At 42.7% G+C, this 14,972-nt stretch overlaps 1 protein-coding gene across 1 annotated transcript in view; it reads left to right on the forward strand.

Annotated features, from left to right (window-relative positions):
* The window catches only part of LOC115113522 (cadherin-11-like), a 76,853-nt gene that overhangs the window by 53,004 nt on the left and 8,877 nt on the right, over nt 1–14,972 (forward strand). Inside the window, exons 2-6 of the mRNA XM_029641286.2 lie at nt 3,693–4,203; nt 5,016–5,310; nt 6,007–6,126; nt 8,786–8,953; nt 13,228–13,415. Coding sequence (XP_029497146.1) covers nt 3,964–4,203; nt 5,016–5,310; nt 6,007–6,126; nt 8,786–8,953; nt 13,228–13,415 — 1,011 coding nt within the window. The 5' untranslated portion in view covers nt 3,693–3,963. The remainder of the gene's footprint in view (nt 1–3,692; nt 4,204–5,015; nt 5,311–6,006; nt 6,127–8,785; nt 8,954–13,227; nt 13,416–14,972) is intronic.

A 14,972-nucleotide genomic window follows, 5' to 3' on the forward strand; every position in this document is an offset into this window, starting at 1 on the left:
GTTTCTAAAAGAAGCCAAAACCATTTGTCCTGCTCGTCTGTTACAGCTTAGTTCAGTCTACTGCTAAAAAAGGGAATAACAGCACTTTGTCTGTGAGTCCAGAACTATGGGTCAGACACGCAGACAAAGGGGAAGTGTTCTAGAAGAGGGAGCACATCTTATCAGTACATCACGTGACTTTAGTTAAATACATAGACACACTGGATAAACTTTATTTTATTATTTTGCCACCATACGCCTCTCTTTTGTCGTGATGTGTGTTTTGACCCATATTTTTAATTTTTAATCCCAGGCCTCCACCCCGCAGGAGTCCTTCTGCCTTTTGGTAGGCCGTCATTGTAAACAATAACGTGTTCTTAACTGACTTGCCCAGTTAAATAAAGGATCAATAAAATAATGAAATAAACATTTCCCGTGCCCAGACAGCATAGGCGACTCATTGTATAACAACACCACCCAATAAATAAGCTGTTTGCACACACTATTCACACGAATCAGTACATGTGCACACAATAGACATACTTTGTGCACCCACACACACACACACACACACACACACACACACACACACACACACACACACACACACACACACACACACACACACACCATACGGTCATAAACAGTTGTGAAAACAGACGGGTGGAGCCTCCAGGGTTGTGGAAGAAAGGGGCATATATCACATCTACTCAGACATGAATCACCCTTATTGCTTTAGACCGACTTCATCTTGTACGTGCGACTGGACCTTACAGAATTAAACTGGCACTAGAGAATACGAGAGAGCCAGAGAGAGAGGGAGGGAGAGAGAGGGAGCTTCTCTTTGCTTTTCTTGTACAATGTTAATGATCAGTCACGCAAGACAAAGCTGAGCCCCTCTGCACGGGGAGGTTCAGATTTGAGCACAGTTCCATACTCTGTCTGCTGTTTTTTTTTTTTAAACGATCGCTCCAATAACCATCTACTTAAAAAATAATCATAATAATTGTACAAGGAAGAACACATCTCCCAGCTATAAAAACCAAATCCCAACCCCCACATGCACCTTCAGTGGCTGAAGAAATGCTTTACTTATTTAGGACATCATTTAGGTTCTCATCATAACCCTAATGAGGCCCTGCATTGAAAGAACCAATAACATTTGATTTGTATTCACTGCTTAATGATATTTCCTTTGAGGACTATGCTTACTGGTTAGAGTTCAATTATGTAAGAGCCCCACTGAGCTGATACGTGCTTTTCGGGGTTCCCCTTGATCAAATGGTGTGGGATCGTATGCCTTTTCAGCATGGAGTCTATTGATGTGAGAAAGACTAGAGGGATTGTTTTAATTGGTACTCAATATTAAACATCAGCATGGAATTTCTTCTGAAACACAAGCAATTTTTCTTCTCCCCTTTTCTTCAAAGTCTCAGTAACAATTTTGACCCTGTGTTCAATTTAAAATATGAATATTCAAGAGGAACATGAAACACACAGCGTTTTTCCCATGAGTCTTGTGACACTCACCTGGACTCCATCACCTCCTTGATTATCTTCCCTATATCTGTCACTCCCCTTGGTACTTTCCTCAGGTGTTATTGACTCTGTTTCATGTCGGTGAATTGTGTTTCGTGTTTCTCTTATTTATTAAAACACTCACTCCCTGTACTTGCTTCCCGACTCTCAGCTCATTCGTTACACTTAACCTTAAATTAAGACCAAAAAGCAAATTTTTTTCCCATAAATGTTTACAACATAGCCAATTTTCACTTTGCAGCTTGTCCATCTTGCGGCAATCGCTCAGTTCTGCCTCTAGGGCAAGACCCATGACAGTAAACCTGCATATATTAGTGTCTACAGCTATGGCCTATCCGCCCCTTTACAATATTTACAAGGTGCTATAGAGTGTTGATATACGCTGAGTAGACAAACATTAAGAACGCTGGGATCCCTTATTGATGTCACTTCTTAAATCCACTTCAATCAGTGGAGATGAAGGGGAGGAGACAGGTTAAACAAGTATTTGTAAGCCTTGAGACAACTGAGACATGGATTGTGTATGTATTATATTCAGAGAGTGAATGGGCAAAACAAAAGGTAGGTGCCAGGCGCCCCGGTTTGTGTCAAGAACTGGAACACTGCTGGGTTTTTCATGCTCAACTGTTTCCCATTTGTATCAAGAATGGTCCACCACAAAAACGACATCCTGCCTACTTGACACAACTGTGGGAAGCATTGTAGTCAACATGACCAGCATCCCTGTGAAATGTTTTTGACACCTTGTAGAGCCGATACCCCGATGAATTGAGGTTGTTCTAAGTGCAAAAGAGGGATGGGGATGGGGGGGGGGGGCAACTCAATATTATTAGGAAGGTGTTTCTGATGTTTGGTGTATTCAGTGTATTTTTCCATATTCACAAATTCTCCGATGTCTCTCACACCATTCCACAGTAGTGCTGCATTGAAACATTTAGCTGTCTAGCCATCCACTGGAATACTTAACACATGACTCACAATCACTGTATTACAGTAATAGATGAGACATTTTGCATCGCTGTTGAGTCACTTGCCATCAATGACTGACTTTGGACCAGACTCCTTATTCAGCACATCCATAGTCTTAGCCAAGACGGATGAATGCCTGTGATTCCCGAGGCATTTAAATGGGAAACACTTCCCTTGAGATGATGGGGTATCGGAGGCAATAAAACCACTCCTACACACACAGTTGGCTGACATTTTTGGTGGCCAGTCAATAATGAAAAAAAAAGCATAGAATGTCTTCTTTTTCTGGAGTAGCTGCCAATTTACAACCCGAGACACTGGAAAGCATGAAGCGTTATCAGGCGTTCATTATGGGGACTGACAGTGGAGAGGTCCAACTGAGTTAGGGTGCCCATTTCCCTACTTCACTGGTGGATGTGCTTTATTTGGACTTTATTTATGAGCTCTGCCACACAAGCTGGAGATTTGTTCTGTTTTTTTCTCTTCTCTCCCTCTCTCTCTTCCCTGCTGGACCGTGTGTTTCACCGTACGCAGTGTGTTAAAGCATTATTGTTGTGGTTGGGCTCCCAGCTAGCATCGTTGCTGAGGCTGAAGGTTCTTAGTGGCTCAGTGGATAGGAAAATCTCCCGCAGGTCCATTTGTTCCCCTGTCCATCCATGAGCAGCCAAGCAGGAAGTGATGAGAGCCAATCATGGGACTGACAACAACACAGCATCTGGTTAATTGTCGGATGTGTAACATAACCTATTGGCATGTGATTAGGCCTGCTTTGTTTGCAGTTAGGACTGTGCAAATCGACTATTAGACTATTCTGTTTTTAGCTCAGTTGTAGCTTTGTTGACCATAAGTGCATGGTCAGTGAATGAAAATGAAGTGATGCATTTTGTACCAAATTAGAATTTTGAAGGAGACTATTTCCCTTTTGCTCTACTCACCTAATGTAATACTACAAGGGACAAAACATAGGCAACACTTCAATCTGAGAACACCAGTGGCTTGATGTCTAATTAAATAAGAGCAAATGAGTTTACAACCTCTGTCACTTAATTAGAGCAAGATACAGAGGCACAAAATGAATTAATATGTCGAGATTTAGAGAGGAGTCAATTAAAACTTTGGTTGGAGTGTGGGCTGACGATAACTACTCTTGTACAGAAATGTTTTGTCCCCTGTGACCGACTCTGTGCATTTTCGTTTCATTTCAGGGCCTACGTTGGGAGGAGAAGAAGGAGGAAGAGAGAGAAGAAGAAAGGGGTTGTGATGAGTAACTGCATAAAGCATAACCAAAGGATCCGGTGAGGCTTAGGGTCCAAGTCCCCAGGCTAGTGAGTGAGTGGAGTGAAGCCACCATCCAGGAAGGACCTCAGAGGAAGGTTTTCCCAGGATTATCTCTGGGTTGTGCCTCTCAGGGGACACAGGCACACGTGCAGCAAGGCCCAAAGGAAGGCGGAGCAGCACTGGTCGGCTGGCAGCAGGATGTGGGAGGGACTGGGACTGCAGGTGTTCCTGATGTGCCTGGGCGCCGTGCTGTGCAGCGCTGTGGCCGCCTCGGCACCCCTGGAGCACAGCCACCGCCGCCGCCTCTCTCTACACAGGCACCGGGAGAGGACAGGCAAGGAAGGACAGGTCCTACACCGCTCCAAGAGAGGCTGGGTCTGGAACCAGTTCTTTGTCATTGAGGAGTACACAGGGCCAGACCCAGTGTTAGTGGGCAGGGTAAGGTCACCGTTTTAAATTCTTCATCATCACCTTCCTACCTCTCTTCTCTTTTCTCTCCCATTCTTTCCCCCTCTCTATCTGTTGATCGCTGAATTAAAGTCACAGGGGGTTTTCATTACCAGTGGAGACCTTGCAATATCCTCAATTTGTTACACAAAGCAATCAGTGGCCCACTTGATTAAAGATTATAAATTAGATTTCCTTTTTAATATCAAAGCATCCCCCAAAGACATTGACATCTGGGAAGCAGGCAATTTTAGGGGTCCACAGAAATGACGATTAGAAATGGGGACCTAAATTTGCCTCTAATTCCGGCAGTGACAGAGATGGTACCTTGTTATTATTGGATTGGGATATCAATCATGACATCAATCAACAACAAAAACAACATGCATGCAGGACAGGTTTCTATGAACAATATTTCATAGAATATAATGAAAAGTTGGTAGATATTGCAAAATAAATTGAAATACAATTCATATATGCGTTTGTGGGAATATAGTTATGCGTGTTTTGAATTGCAGACATTAACCAATCAACTAAATGACTAACTGTCTGATAATGTGACAGACCACTAATTGTAATGTTGCTGTGTTGCACCTAATGTTTATCATCAGAGTAAATATAGATTGATTCTCTATGTTGAAACATATTGGTTTCAAGGCAGTTTTCTCTAAGCTATGCATTTAAATGTAATCACATTTACATGATTGCCTGGGCTGAATGTGCTTCTCATTATCCATGTTCCTCCTAGTGATCACACTACATGTTGTAATTTTGCTGACATTTTTCTTTCCATTTGTTTCCAGCTCCACTCAGACGTTGATGCTGGGGATGGCAATTGCAAGTACATTCTCTCAGGGGAGGGTGCAGGCACCATTTTTGTCATTGATGACAAGACAGGCAACATCCATGCCACCAAGACCCTGGACAGGGAAGAGCAGGCCCAGTACACCCTCACAGCCCAGGCTGTGGACAGGGCCACCAACAAGCCTCTGGAGCCTCCGTCTGAGTTCATAGTCAAGGTCCAGGACATCAATGACAACCCACCTGAGTTCCTACATGGGCCATACTATGCCAGGGTGCCTGAAATGTCCAACGTCGGTGAGTCTGGCTGGGGAATGGACCGTGAAGGATTCTCTACCCTCTGTCTAATTCTCCCTTCCTCAGACTGTTTACCAGTGAACAGCTTGTTCCCCATGTATTATTCAAAATTACTGTAATCTGACCGGGGGAGGCAAAGTTGGAAGCGTTGCTGTTGTTGTTGCGGCTTTGCAATTTCCCTCTTCCTTGTGAATGTTTTTTTTTGCGTGAGTGTGTGTGTGTGTGTGTGTGTGGGGGGGGGAATCACACCATGTAATACAACATCCTTAATGCTGGCCTGTCAGAGTAACAATCTATTTCCCTGCGATTCCACCAGCTGACAACCCAAATGGTGCTTCTGGGGCTCAGACTCGGCAGTCTAGACCAGCCCAGCTTCAAATATGTTCAGAAACCACTGTGATGGCAAATTAATTTCAAATACTGGCGAAACGGCTAGGCTTTGTGTGAATCCCAAAACCATGAGCACTTAAGGACATTATAACTATGGGAGGGATGCTGACTGCACCACATTTTCAGTTAAGAATAAGCAATTTCTAGAAAGGCAAACACTTCCAGCATCAGGTATATAGCAGGAATTTCATTTTAGAAACATAGTATTGGCTCAAGCTAAATGCCATAATGATTTTCTTATTGCAGGTATTATGTTGGGTAAATGGTGTTGAAAATAATAACACCTGCTGTTCTTGTGTCGTCCAGGTACCTCAGTGATGCAGGTAACAGCCACAGATGCTGATGATCCCACCTATGGGAATAGTGCCAGACTGGTGTACAGCATTCTCCAGGGCCAGCCCTACTTCTCAGTGGAACCACAAACAGGTACCCAACCTCTCTGTCCCACCTTGTTTCATATATATATATATATATGTAAGTGGCTTGCGAATGTATTCACCCCCTTGGCATTTTTTCCTATTTTGTTGCCTTGCAACCTGGAATTAAAACAGATCTTGGGAGGGGTTTGTATCATTTGATTAACACAACATGTCTACTACTTTGAAGATGCCAAATATTCGGTATTGTGAAACAAACAAGAAATAAGACAAAAAAACTGAAAACTTGAGCGTGCTTTTGCAGCAATTACAGCTGAATGTCTCTTGGGGTCTCTATAAGCTTGGCACATCTAGCCACTGGGATTTTTGCCCATTCCTCAAGGCAAAACTGCTCCAGCTCCTTCAAGTTGGATGGGTTCCGCTGGTGTACAGAAATCTTTAAGTCATACCACAGATTCTCAATTGTATTGAGGTCTGGGCTTTGACTAGGCCATTCCAAGACATTTAAATATTTCCCCTTAAAACACTTGAGTGTTGCTTTAGTTTAGGGTCATTGTCCTGCTGGAAGGTGAACCTCCGTCCCAGTCTCAAATCTTTGGAAGACTGAAACAGGTTTCCCTCAGGAATTTCCCTGTATTTTGCACCATCCATCATTCCTCCAGTTCTGACCAGTTCCCTAGTCCCTTCTGATGAAAAACATTCCCACAGCATGATGCTGCCACCACCATGCTTCACTGTGGTGTTAGGTTTGGATGGTGTTCCAGGGATGATGAGAGGTGTTGAGTTTGCGCTAGACATAGCGTTTTTCTTGATGTCCAAAATGCTACATTTTTGTCTCATCTGACCAGAGTACCTTCTTCCATATGTTTGGGAGTCTCCCACATGCCTTTTGGTGAACACCAAACGTGTTTGCTTATTTTTTATTTAAGCAATGTCTTTCTTCTGGCACTCTTCCATAAAGCCCAGCTCTGTGGCGTGTATGGCTTAAAGTGGTCCTATGGACAGATACTCCAATCTCCGCTGTGGAGCTTTGCAGCTCCTTCAGGATTATCTTTCGTCCCTTTGTTGTCTTTCTGATTAATACCCTCCTTGCCTGGTCCATGAGTTTTGGTGGGCGGCCCTCTCTTGGCAGGTTTGTTGTGGTGCCATATTCTTTAATTTTTTTTATAATGGATTTAATGGTGCTATGTGGGATGTTCAACGTTTCTGATATTTCTTTATAACCCAACCCTGATCTGTACTTCTCCACAACTTTATTCCTGACCTGTTTGGAGAGCTCCTTGGTCTTCATGGTGCCACTTGCTTGGTGGTGCCCCTTGCTTGGTGGTGCCCCTTGCTTAGTTGTGTTGCAGACTCTGGGATATTTCAGAACAGGTGTATATATACTGAGATCATGTGACAGATTGTGACAGATTATGTGACTTCTGAAGGTAATTGGTTGCACCAGATCTTATTTGGTATATTGTAATTACTTCGCCACCATGGCCTATTTTTTGCCTTACCTCCCTTATCTTTCCTCATTTGCACATACTGTATATAGTCTTTTTCTACTCTATTATTGACTGTGTTTGTTTATTCCATGTGTATCTGTGTGTTGTTGTATGTGTCGAACTGCTTTGCTTTATCTTGGCCAGGTCACAGTTGTAAACGAGAACTTGTTCTCAACTAGCCTACCTGGTTAAATAAAGGTGAAATAAAAATAAATACAATTTAGGGGCTTCATAGCAAAGGGGGTGAATACATATGCGCTCACCACTTTTGCGTTTTTCTTTTGTTGTTGTTGAAAAAAGTTTTTTTTTTTTTACTTCACCAATTTGGACTATTTTGTGTATATCCATTACATGAAATCAATTTAAATGACAGGTTGTAATGCAACAAAATAGGAAAAACGCCAGGGGGATGAATACTTTTGAAGGCACTATATATATATATATATATATATATATATATATATATATATATATTGTATGTCTTGTATCAAAAATGTATCTTATGATAATCAGTCAATTCTCACATTTTGTATACGTGCCAAGTGAGTGTTGAGGATTAGTCCTGTCGTGCTTTGGGATTTCTCCAAGGCAAAGTCTGAGTGTACCTGTCCTTTGCCAAACAGAATTAACTCACGGCCAGATTAGGCAAGCAATATCCTGGTTGAACTCTAAGCATCCTGGGAGCCAAAGTACCCCCAGCCAAACAGGGAGATCTCAGAGCGAGAGAGAGATCGGAGAGAGAAAATCCTGCTAATAAACCAAAGCTGGATATTTCACTGGATCATGTCCAATGCTCACATTTATAATTTGTTTTTGGCTTATCTGCATTTCATGCACAGGCTCATCTAAATATCACCAGAGAACAACCATCCCCATCATATTCTCCTGTGATGTGAGAAGTGCCAGTTTCCTCACAGAAAAATAAATAAATAAACAACTGGCTTAAAAAACAGTTCCTCACTGCTGTTCTGAGCAGTGTTCTGCAGTTTCTATTGAAATAAGCCACTTCTTTTTCCCTTTTACATATCACAGTAATTACCCCAATATTAGAAAAGGAGCCCGATGGATGAGATGGCAATGTGATCTCACGTGTCAGTGATGACCAATCATGCCCTGCTCCTCCCAGTAGGCCTTGCATAGTAGTAGGCTGCTGAAAGGTCACAGGCGGCTCCCTCTTGAATTAAAGCCATTTTCCTCTTTCTCCTCTCCTGTCCCCAGGGATAATCCGGACAGCTCTGCCCAACATGGACAGGGAAGCTCGGCAGGAATATGACGTCGTCATCCAAGCCAAGGACATGGGGGGACACATGGGGGGATTGTCAGGGACAACAGAAGTGAAAATCACCTTGACGGACGTCAACGACAACCCACCCAAGTTCCCTCAGAGTAAGTGAAGAGTCATGTCTTTCACTTTTTCTATGTTTTTAAAAATGTATTTTCTATTTTCTAAAGCTAACTTAGTCCCTGAGATGGTCTTTCTTCCCGTCGTCACTGTCCCTCTCTGCTGAGGTAAGAGCAGCATCATCCTCGGGGGACAGGTCTGCTTTAAGCCAGTCTAGCGCTCTCTGAGCTCCTCAAGCCTCAAAACTTCAACATATGGATGGCTGATGGCCCCAGAGGCCATGCAACACGGAGTTTGTACAGGGTATAGATGTTAAAGGGGGATATTAAAACTTAATTATTAATAAACAGTTTCATTGCGCTCATAGGAGCTGTGATGACAGCAAGTATCTTAAGCGCGATAAAGAGTTGTGAAATATTAACAGTGTTAATGTCAGTATTTCTGTTCGACGGAGAGGGGGAATGGAGGGGAATTCTTGTAGCTCTAAACCGCGAGCTAAACACAGATTTACGTCTCATATAGTAGAAATGGTCCACATCAATTTCCCCCTACTTCTTGAGAGCAGAGCCTGAAGATTTGTCCCAGAGAGCTCCCAATCTTTCCCCTACTATCAGCACTGAGGCTCGGATGTATCCCTGCTAACAGCGGCTCTTGGATGGAAAATTAGCTACATATTTGGGGTAAACTAGTCCTGGGTGGGGTGAGAAACTTCTAAAACTGAGTCAGTGGGCTGACTCAACCACGTGCAATAATGTCAACTCTTTCCCAGATGATGAAAACTGGAACATTGTTCAATAAGTAATGACCTACTTTTTGAGATGACATTCACATCAGTATTGTCACATGTTTCAACCTCTGATATTATGTTAATATTTATTTCCAGCTCTCATGGTCAGAGCCAGTTTTAGACTGGGTGGATTCAGTAACTTTCTCATGAAAAGATCCCTTGTGTTTTTTATGTAGTCTGATTGAAGTAGCAGCCCTTTATATGATCAGGCCTTTTTTTTAAAGGCTCCTTCCCATGTCAGCGTTATTTTTAAATGCAGCTGAAGTGTTTGGCTCTGAACATTTCAATAGGAGGATCAGACAGGGCGGAGAGGGCATATGGCCCTACTGCTCTACCTCGGCCAATGGCAGGTGTATGCACCCCTGTAGACACACACACTCACACACATGCAAATACAAACACAAAACACTGTCTGCTCATGGGCTGTGGACCTCAGGTGCTGGCCAGCTGAATCTCCACAGGTATCTCTTGTGTTCCATTTATATCTCTCTCTCTCTCTCTCTCGCTCGCTCTAATCTCTTTAATTAGGTGTGAATGCAGAACAGGTAAAGATACAATGTCTTTCAAAGATGGACCACACCATTAATTCATTTCAACAGTAAAACGCTGTAGAATGAATAGTAAAATACCATAAATGTGTTTTACAGCATTAAAAGCAAATAGAAACACTAGGCTTTAGAACACCAGCTAACAGTAACTGTAAATCGCCATATTGGTATTGTTGCATCATCAGTAGGAGAGTTTAGGAATTTGTGAATTTACTGAGACCATGACCTCAGCGTATATTAATGAGCATAATTTGCTGGTGTCAAACCATATATGAAAACATTATACACATTTTGAAAGCTGAGAAACAGCCCTTTCAACTGATATGACATGTGATAGCACCACATCAATCAACTGGCAATCAGTCAAGAAAAAAACACCTGTGAAAATGTGTATCTTAAATGCTTTTTTCCCCTCAAACAACTGCCATTGACAATAGAGAAAATCTTAGAGCATATTTAGTGTTCTTTATTTTGTAAAGATTGATGATCTGAAATCGGAATAATACCTTTTACAGTGAATGAGTTACAGCCTTTTTAGTGAACAGTGGTATTTTTCTAGAATTCTATGGAATGTTCCATGACCAGACACTTTCTTATCTGGATAGTATTTTAAACACATACAGTGAGCTCCAAAGGTATTGGGACAGTGAAAATGCTTTTGTTGTTTTGACTCTGTACTCCAGCACTTTGTATTTTGACTGGTCCACTGTGACAAAGCTCTTAAAAGGAAAGGCTTATACCAAACAAATGTCAATCATAATAAGTGTTATGAACAAAACATTTCCCCTGTCTCAATACTTTTGGAGCTCACTGTATATGCACCAAAATATATTACAAAGGGCATTTAGTCTTACATTTGATAAGGAAAGACATACACAAGTGATATAATATTAATTTAAAAAAATGTTATTGAAGGAATACGGTTAGGGGAATACATTGTCTCAATCAAACCTGAAAACAAAGTGCAAGTTACATCATGCTATCAAAACCATAACAGTAGTTGACATTTTACAACTTCAACTTCTTCTAACATACATTACATAAGCCTATAGGCGAATACAGGAAGAGTCAGAATTAAAGGCATGCAAGAGAAGGGAATCGACCAGTGACAATCTGAGCTACTGGGTGAAGAATAGGAGCCTCTTTACTAGTACCTAGCTATGTATAGTCAGTTGATGTCGGAAGTTTACATAAACTTAGGTTGGAATCATTAAGACTCGTTTTTCAACCACTCCACCAATGTCTTGTTAACAAACTACAGTTTTGGCAAGTCGGTTAGGACATCTACTTTGTGCATGACACAAGTCATTTTACCAACAATTGTTTACAGACAGATTATTTCACTTATAACAATTCCAGTGGGACAGAAGTTTACATACACCAAGTTGACTGTGACTTCAAACAGCATGGAAAACTCCAGAAAATGATGTCATGGCTTTAGAAGCTTCTGATAGGCTAATTGACATAATTTGAGTCAATTGGAGGTGTACCTGTGGATGTATTTCAAAGCCTACCTTAAAACTCAGTGACATTTTTTTTGACATCATGGGAAAATCAAAAGAAATCAGCCAATATGACTTCAGAAATGTATTTTGTAGACCTCCACAAGTCTGGTTCATCCTTGGGAGCAATTTCCAAACGTCTGAAGGTACCACGTTCATCTGTACAAACAATGGTATGCAAGTATAAACACCATGGGACCATGCAGCCATCATACTGCTCAGGAAGGAGATGTGTTCTGTCTCCTAGAGATGAACGTACTTTGGTGCGAAAAGTGTAAATCAATTCCAGAACAACAGCAAAGGACCTTGTGAAGATGCTGGAGGAAACTGGTACAAAAGTGTCTATATCCACAGTAAAACGAGTCCTATATCGACATAACCTGAAAGGCCGCTCAGCAAGGAAGAAGCCACTGCTTCAAAACCGCCATAAAAAAGCCAGACTAGTCAGTTTGCAACTGTACATGGGGACAAAGATCGTACTTTTTGGAGAAATATCCTCTGGTCTGATGAAAAAAAAATAGAACTGTTTGGCCATAATGACCATCGTTATGTTTGGAGGAAAAAGGGGGAGGGTTGCAAGCCGAAGAACACCATCTCAACCGTGAAGCACGAGGGTGGCAGCATCATGTTGTGGAGGTGCTTTCCTGCACGAGGGCCTGGTGCACATCACAAAATAGATGGCATCATGAGGTAGAAAATGATGTGGATATATTGAAGCAACATCTCACGACATCAGTTAGGAAGTAAAAGTTTGGTTGCAAATGGGTCTTCCAAATGGACAATGACACCAAGCATACTTCCAAAGTTGTGGTAAAATGGCTTATGGACAACAAAGTCAAGGAATTGGAGTGGCCATCACAAAGCCCTGACCTCAATCCTATAAAATAATTATGGGCAGAACTGAAAAAGCATGTGTGAACAAGGAGGCCTACAAACCTGACTCAGTTACACCAGCTCTGTCAGGAGGAATGGGACAAAATTCACCCAACTTATTGCGGGAGGCTTGTGGAAGGCTACCCGAAACGTTTGACCCAAGTTAAACAATTTAAAGGCAATGCTACCAAATACTAATTGAGTGTATGTCAACTTCTGACCCACTGGGAATGTGATGAAAGAAATAAAAGCTGAAATAAATCATTCTCTCTACTATTATTCTGACATTTCACATTCTTAAAATAAAGTGGTGATCCTAACTGACCTAAGACAGGGAATTTTTACTAGGAATAAATGTCAGAGAACTGAGTTTAAATGCATTTGGCTACGGTGTATGTAAACTTCCGACTTAACCTGTATATACAGCTGCTCCCACAGTGACAAAGATAGGCAGGGGCTTATTTAAAACAAGATTACATGAATGTAGTGAAAAGTTGGGTGAATGGTATTCTGTACCTCGGAGTAAGTCAAACCAGGCATCGGGCGTCGACTACAAGTGTGAATGATATTTTCTTAGTTGTAACAGTTTCTATTGTTTCTCCCCACAGGTGTATACTCCATGTCAGTTTCAGAGGACAAGGTTTCGGGTGAGGAGGTGGGCCGTCTGAAGGCTAAAGATCCAGACCTGGGCGAGAATGGACTTGTGTCATATCGTTTCATCGAGGGCGATGGGATGACTGTGTTTGAGATTACCACCGACACTGACACCCGCGAGGGTGTCATCAAACTGAGAAAGGTGAAAAGGGAGTGAAGGCGATTTACTATTCCACAAACATTGTGGAGGAATGAAGGGAATGTTGTGAGACAGTGTATAGGGTCATCTGCATTGAATCGCCTTTTTTGCTACTGCCCTTCCACTAACGTTCTGAGGACTAAAATGCTAGCCTCAATACTTGACATTTCTTGACACACCTGTGTGTCTGTGCGTGTTTGAATGTGTAAAGCTGGCTATATGCAATTTATGTGTGGTAGAGAGAGAAAGAGGAGGAGAAAGAGTGTGTGAGACTGAAGCACACACTGAGCAGTGGCGAGAGAGAGAGAGAGAGTGATTTTTCACCGTTCCACTCTGTGATTGCAATGACACCGCTTCAGTTTCTTATTACGAGCATTGACTTTCATGGCTGGTTCTCTGGGAGAGGAATCTCATCCAGGCAGTCCGACTGTGGGTCGGCTGCTAGCGTGGAGCTGCAGCTCTGCTGTGCTCTGGGGCTGGGATTATGCCGACATTTACCGACCTGGAGAGGTCAGCCTTGCACTGCACTGCACCGTGCCTGGGCTGCCTCTAGGTACTCACTGGCACCACTGCGCCTGGAGCTGCCTGCCATGGTTAGGCTTAGCCGGGCCTCCAGAGGGGAGAGGGAGAGAGAGGCGCTGCTTCCCTCCCTAGTCCCTACGCAGCAGCAGCAGCCTAGACGGAGCATTGCCACCTGGTGGTGCTTTATTATTTAAAATCCCTCAACTGTCTTTCACAGCACAAGCTCCCTCACACTCAGATCAGCAGCAATCTCACTCACGGTCCTCTCTACTCCTCTCCAAAAATAACACAACTCCGAGAGGAAGGCCTTTGCATTCTCAAGGGTTTACGCAAGCTGGGTAATTTTGGCAGTTCTGTGGAGTGTGAGTACCAGTGTGTGTCGTCTACGTGCTGAAAAATGGCACTGTTCTATTAATCATGGCTCCGGATTATACCAGGTAAGCCACGACAGCGGCCATTGAAATGTAGGAATGTAAACAACTTCCTCTATGGCCGCATGAACCCAAGTGGGATCATACTTCGCTGCTGAGTGCATATCCCCCTCATTTCCATAACAGAGAGGTGCAACAATAATGAGTCTTATGAACGTTGGGTAATAGAAATTGTAGCTGGGGACAGTGGAAGAATTGAATCAGGGGAAATAATGGTTTGACGCTGAGTGGTGGGGGGGGCGTTGTAATTCTTAAAAGTGTTTGGCTATCTCAAATTCCAGGACCCATGTCCCCAAATGAGACCATTCTGTCTGCTGATTAGGCTGGGTGTGGTGTGTGTGGAGGTGGAGGAGAGGGGGACGATACAGCGTGCCGACAACAATCAGTTTGATGCAGCCCTGCTCTTCTCAATAACATAATGCCTCCACAATACACCTCTTGGGAAATCATCACCTTTTGCTCTTCAAAACATGTTGAAAATTAAAGTTGAAATGACTGACGGAATTGCCAGAGTTTTAATCAAGTATTCTGTTTCAACTGCGGGCTACCAGGCGCAGGCTGAATGCTAAGAGGAAGTCTGGCATTATTGTGAATATTATCTATCGCT

This window comes from Oncorhynchus nerka, linkage group LG28, assembly GCF_034236695.1.
Source record: "Oncorhynchus nerka isolate Pitt River linkage group LG28, Oner_Uvic_2.0, whole genome shotgun sequence".
Classification (NCBI taxonomy): domain Eukaryota; kingdom Metazoa; phylum Chordata; class Actinopteri; order Salmoniformes; family Salmonidae; genus Oncorhynchus; species Oncorhynchus nerka.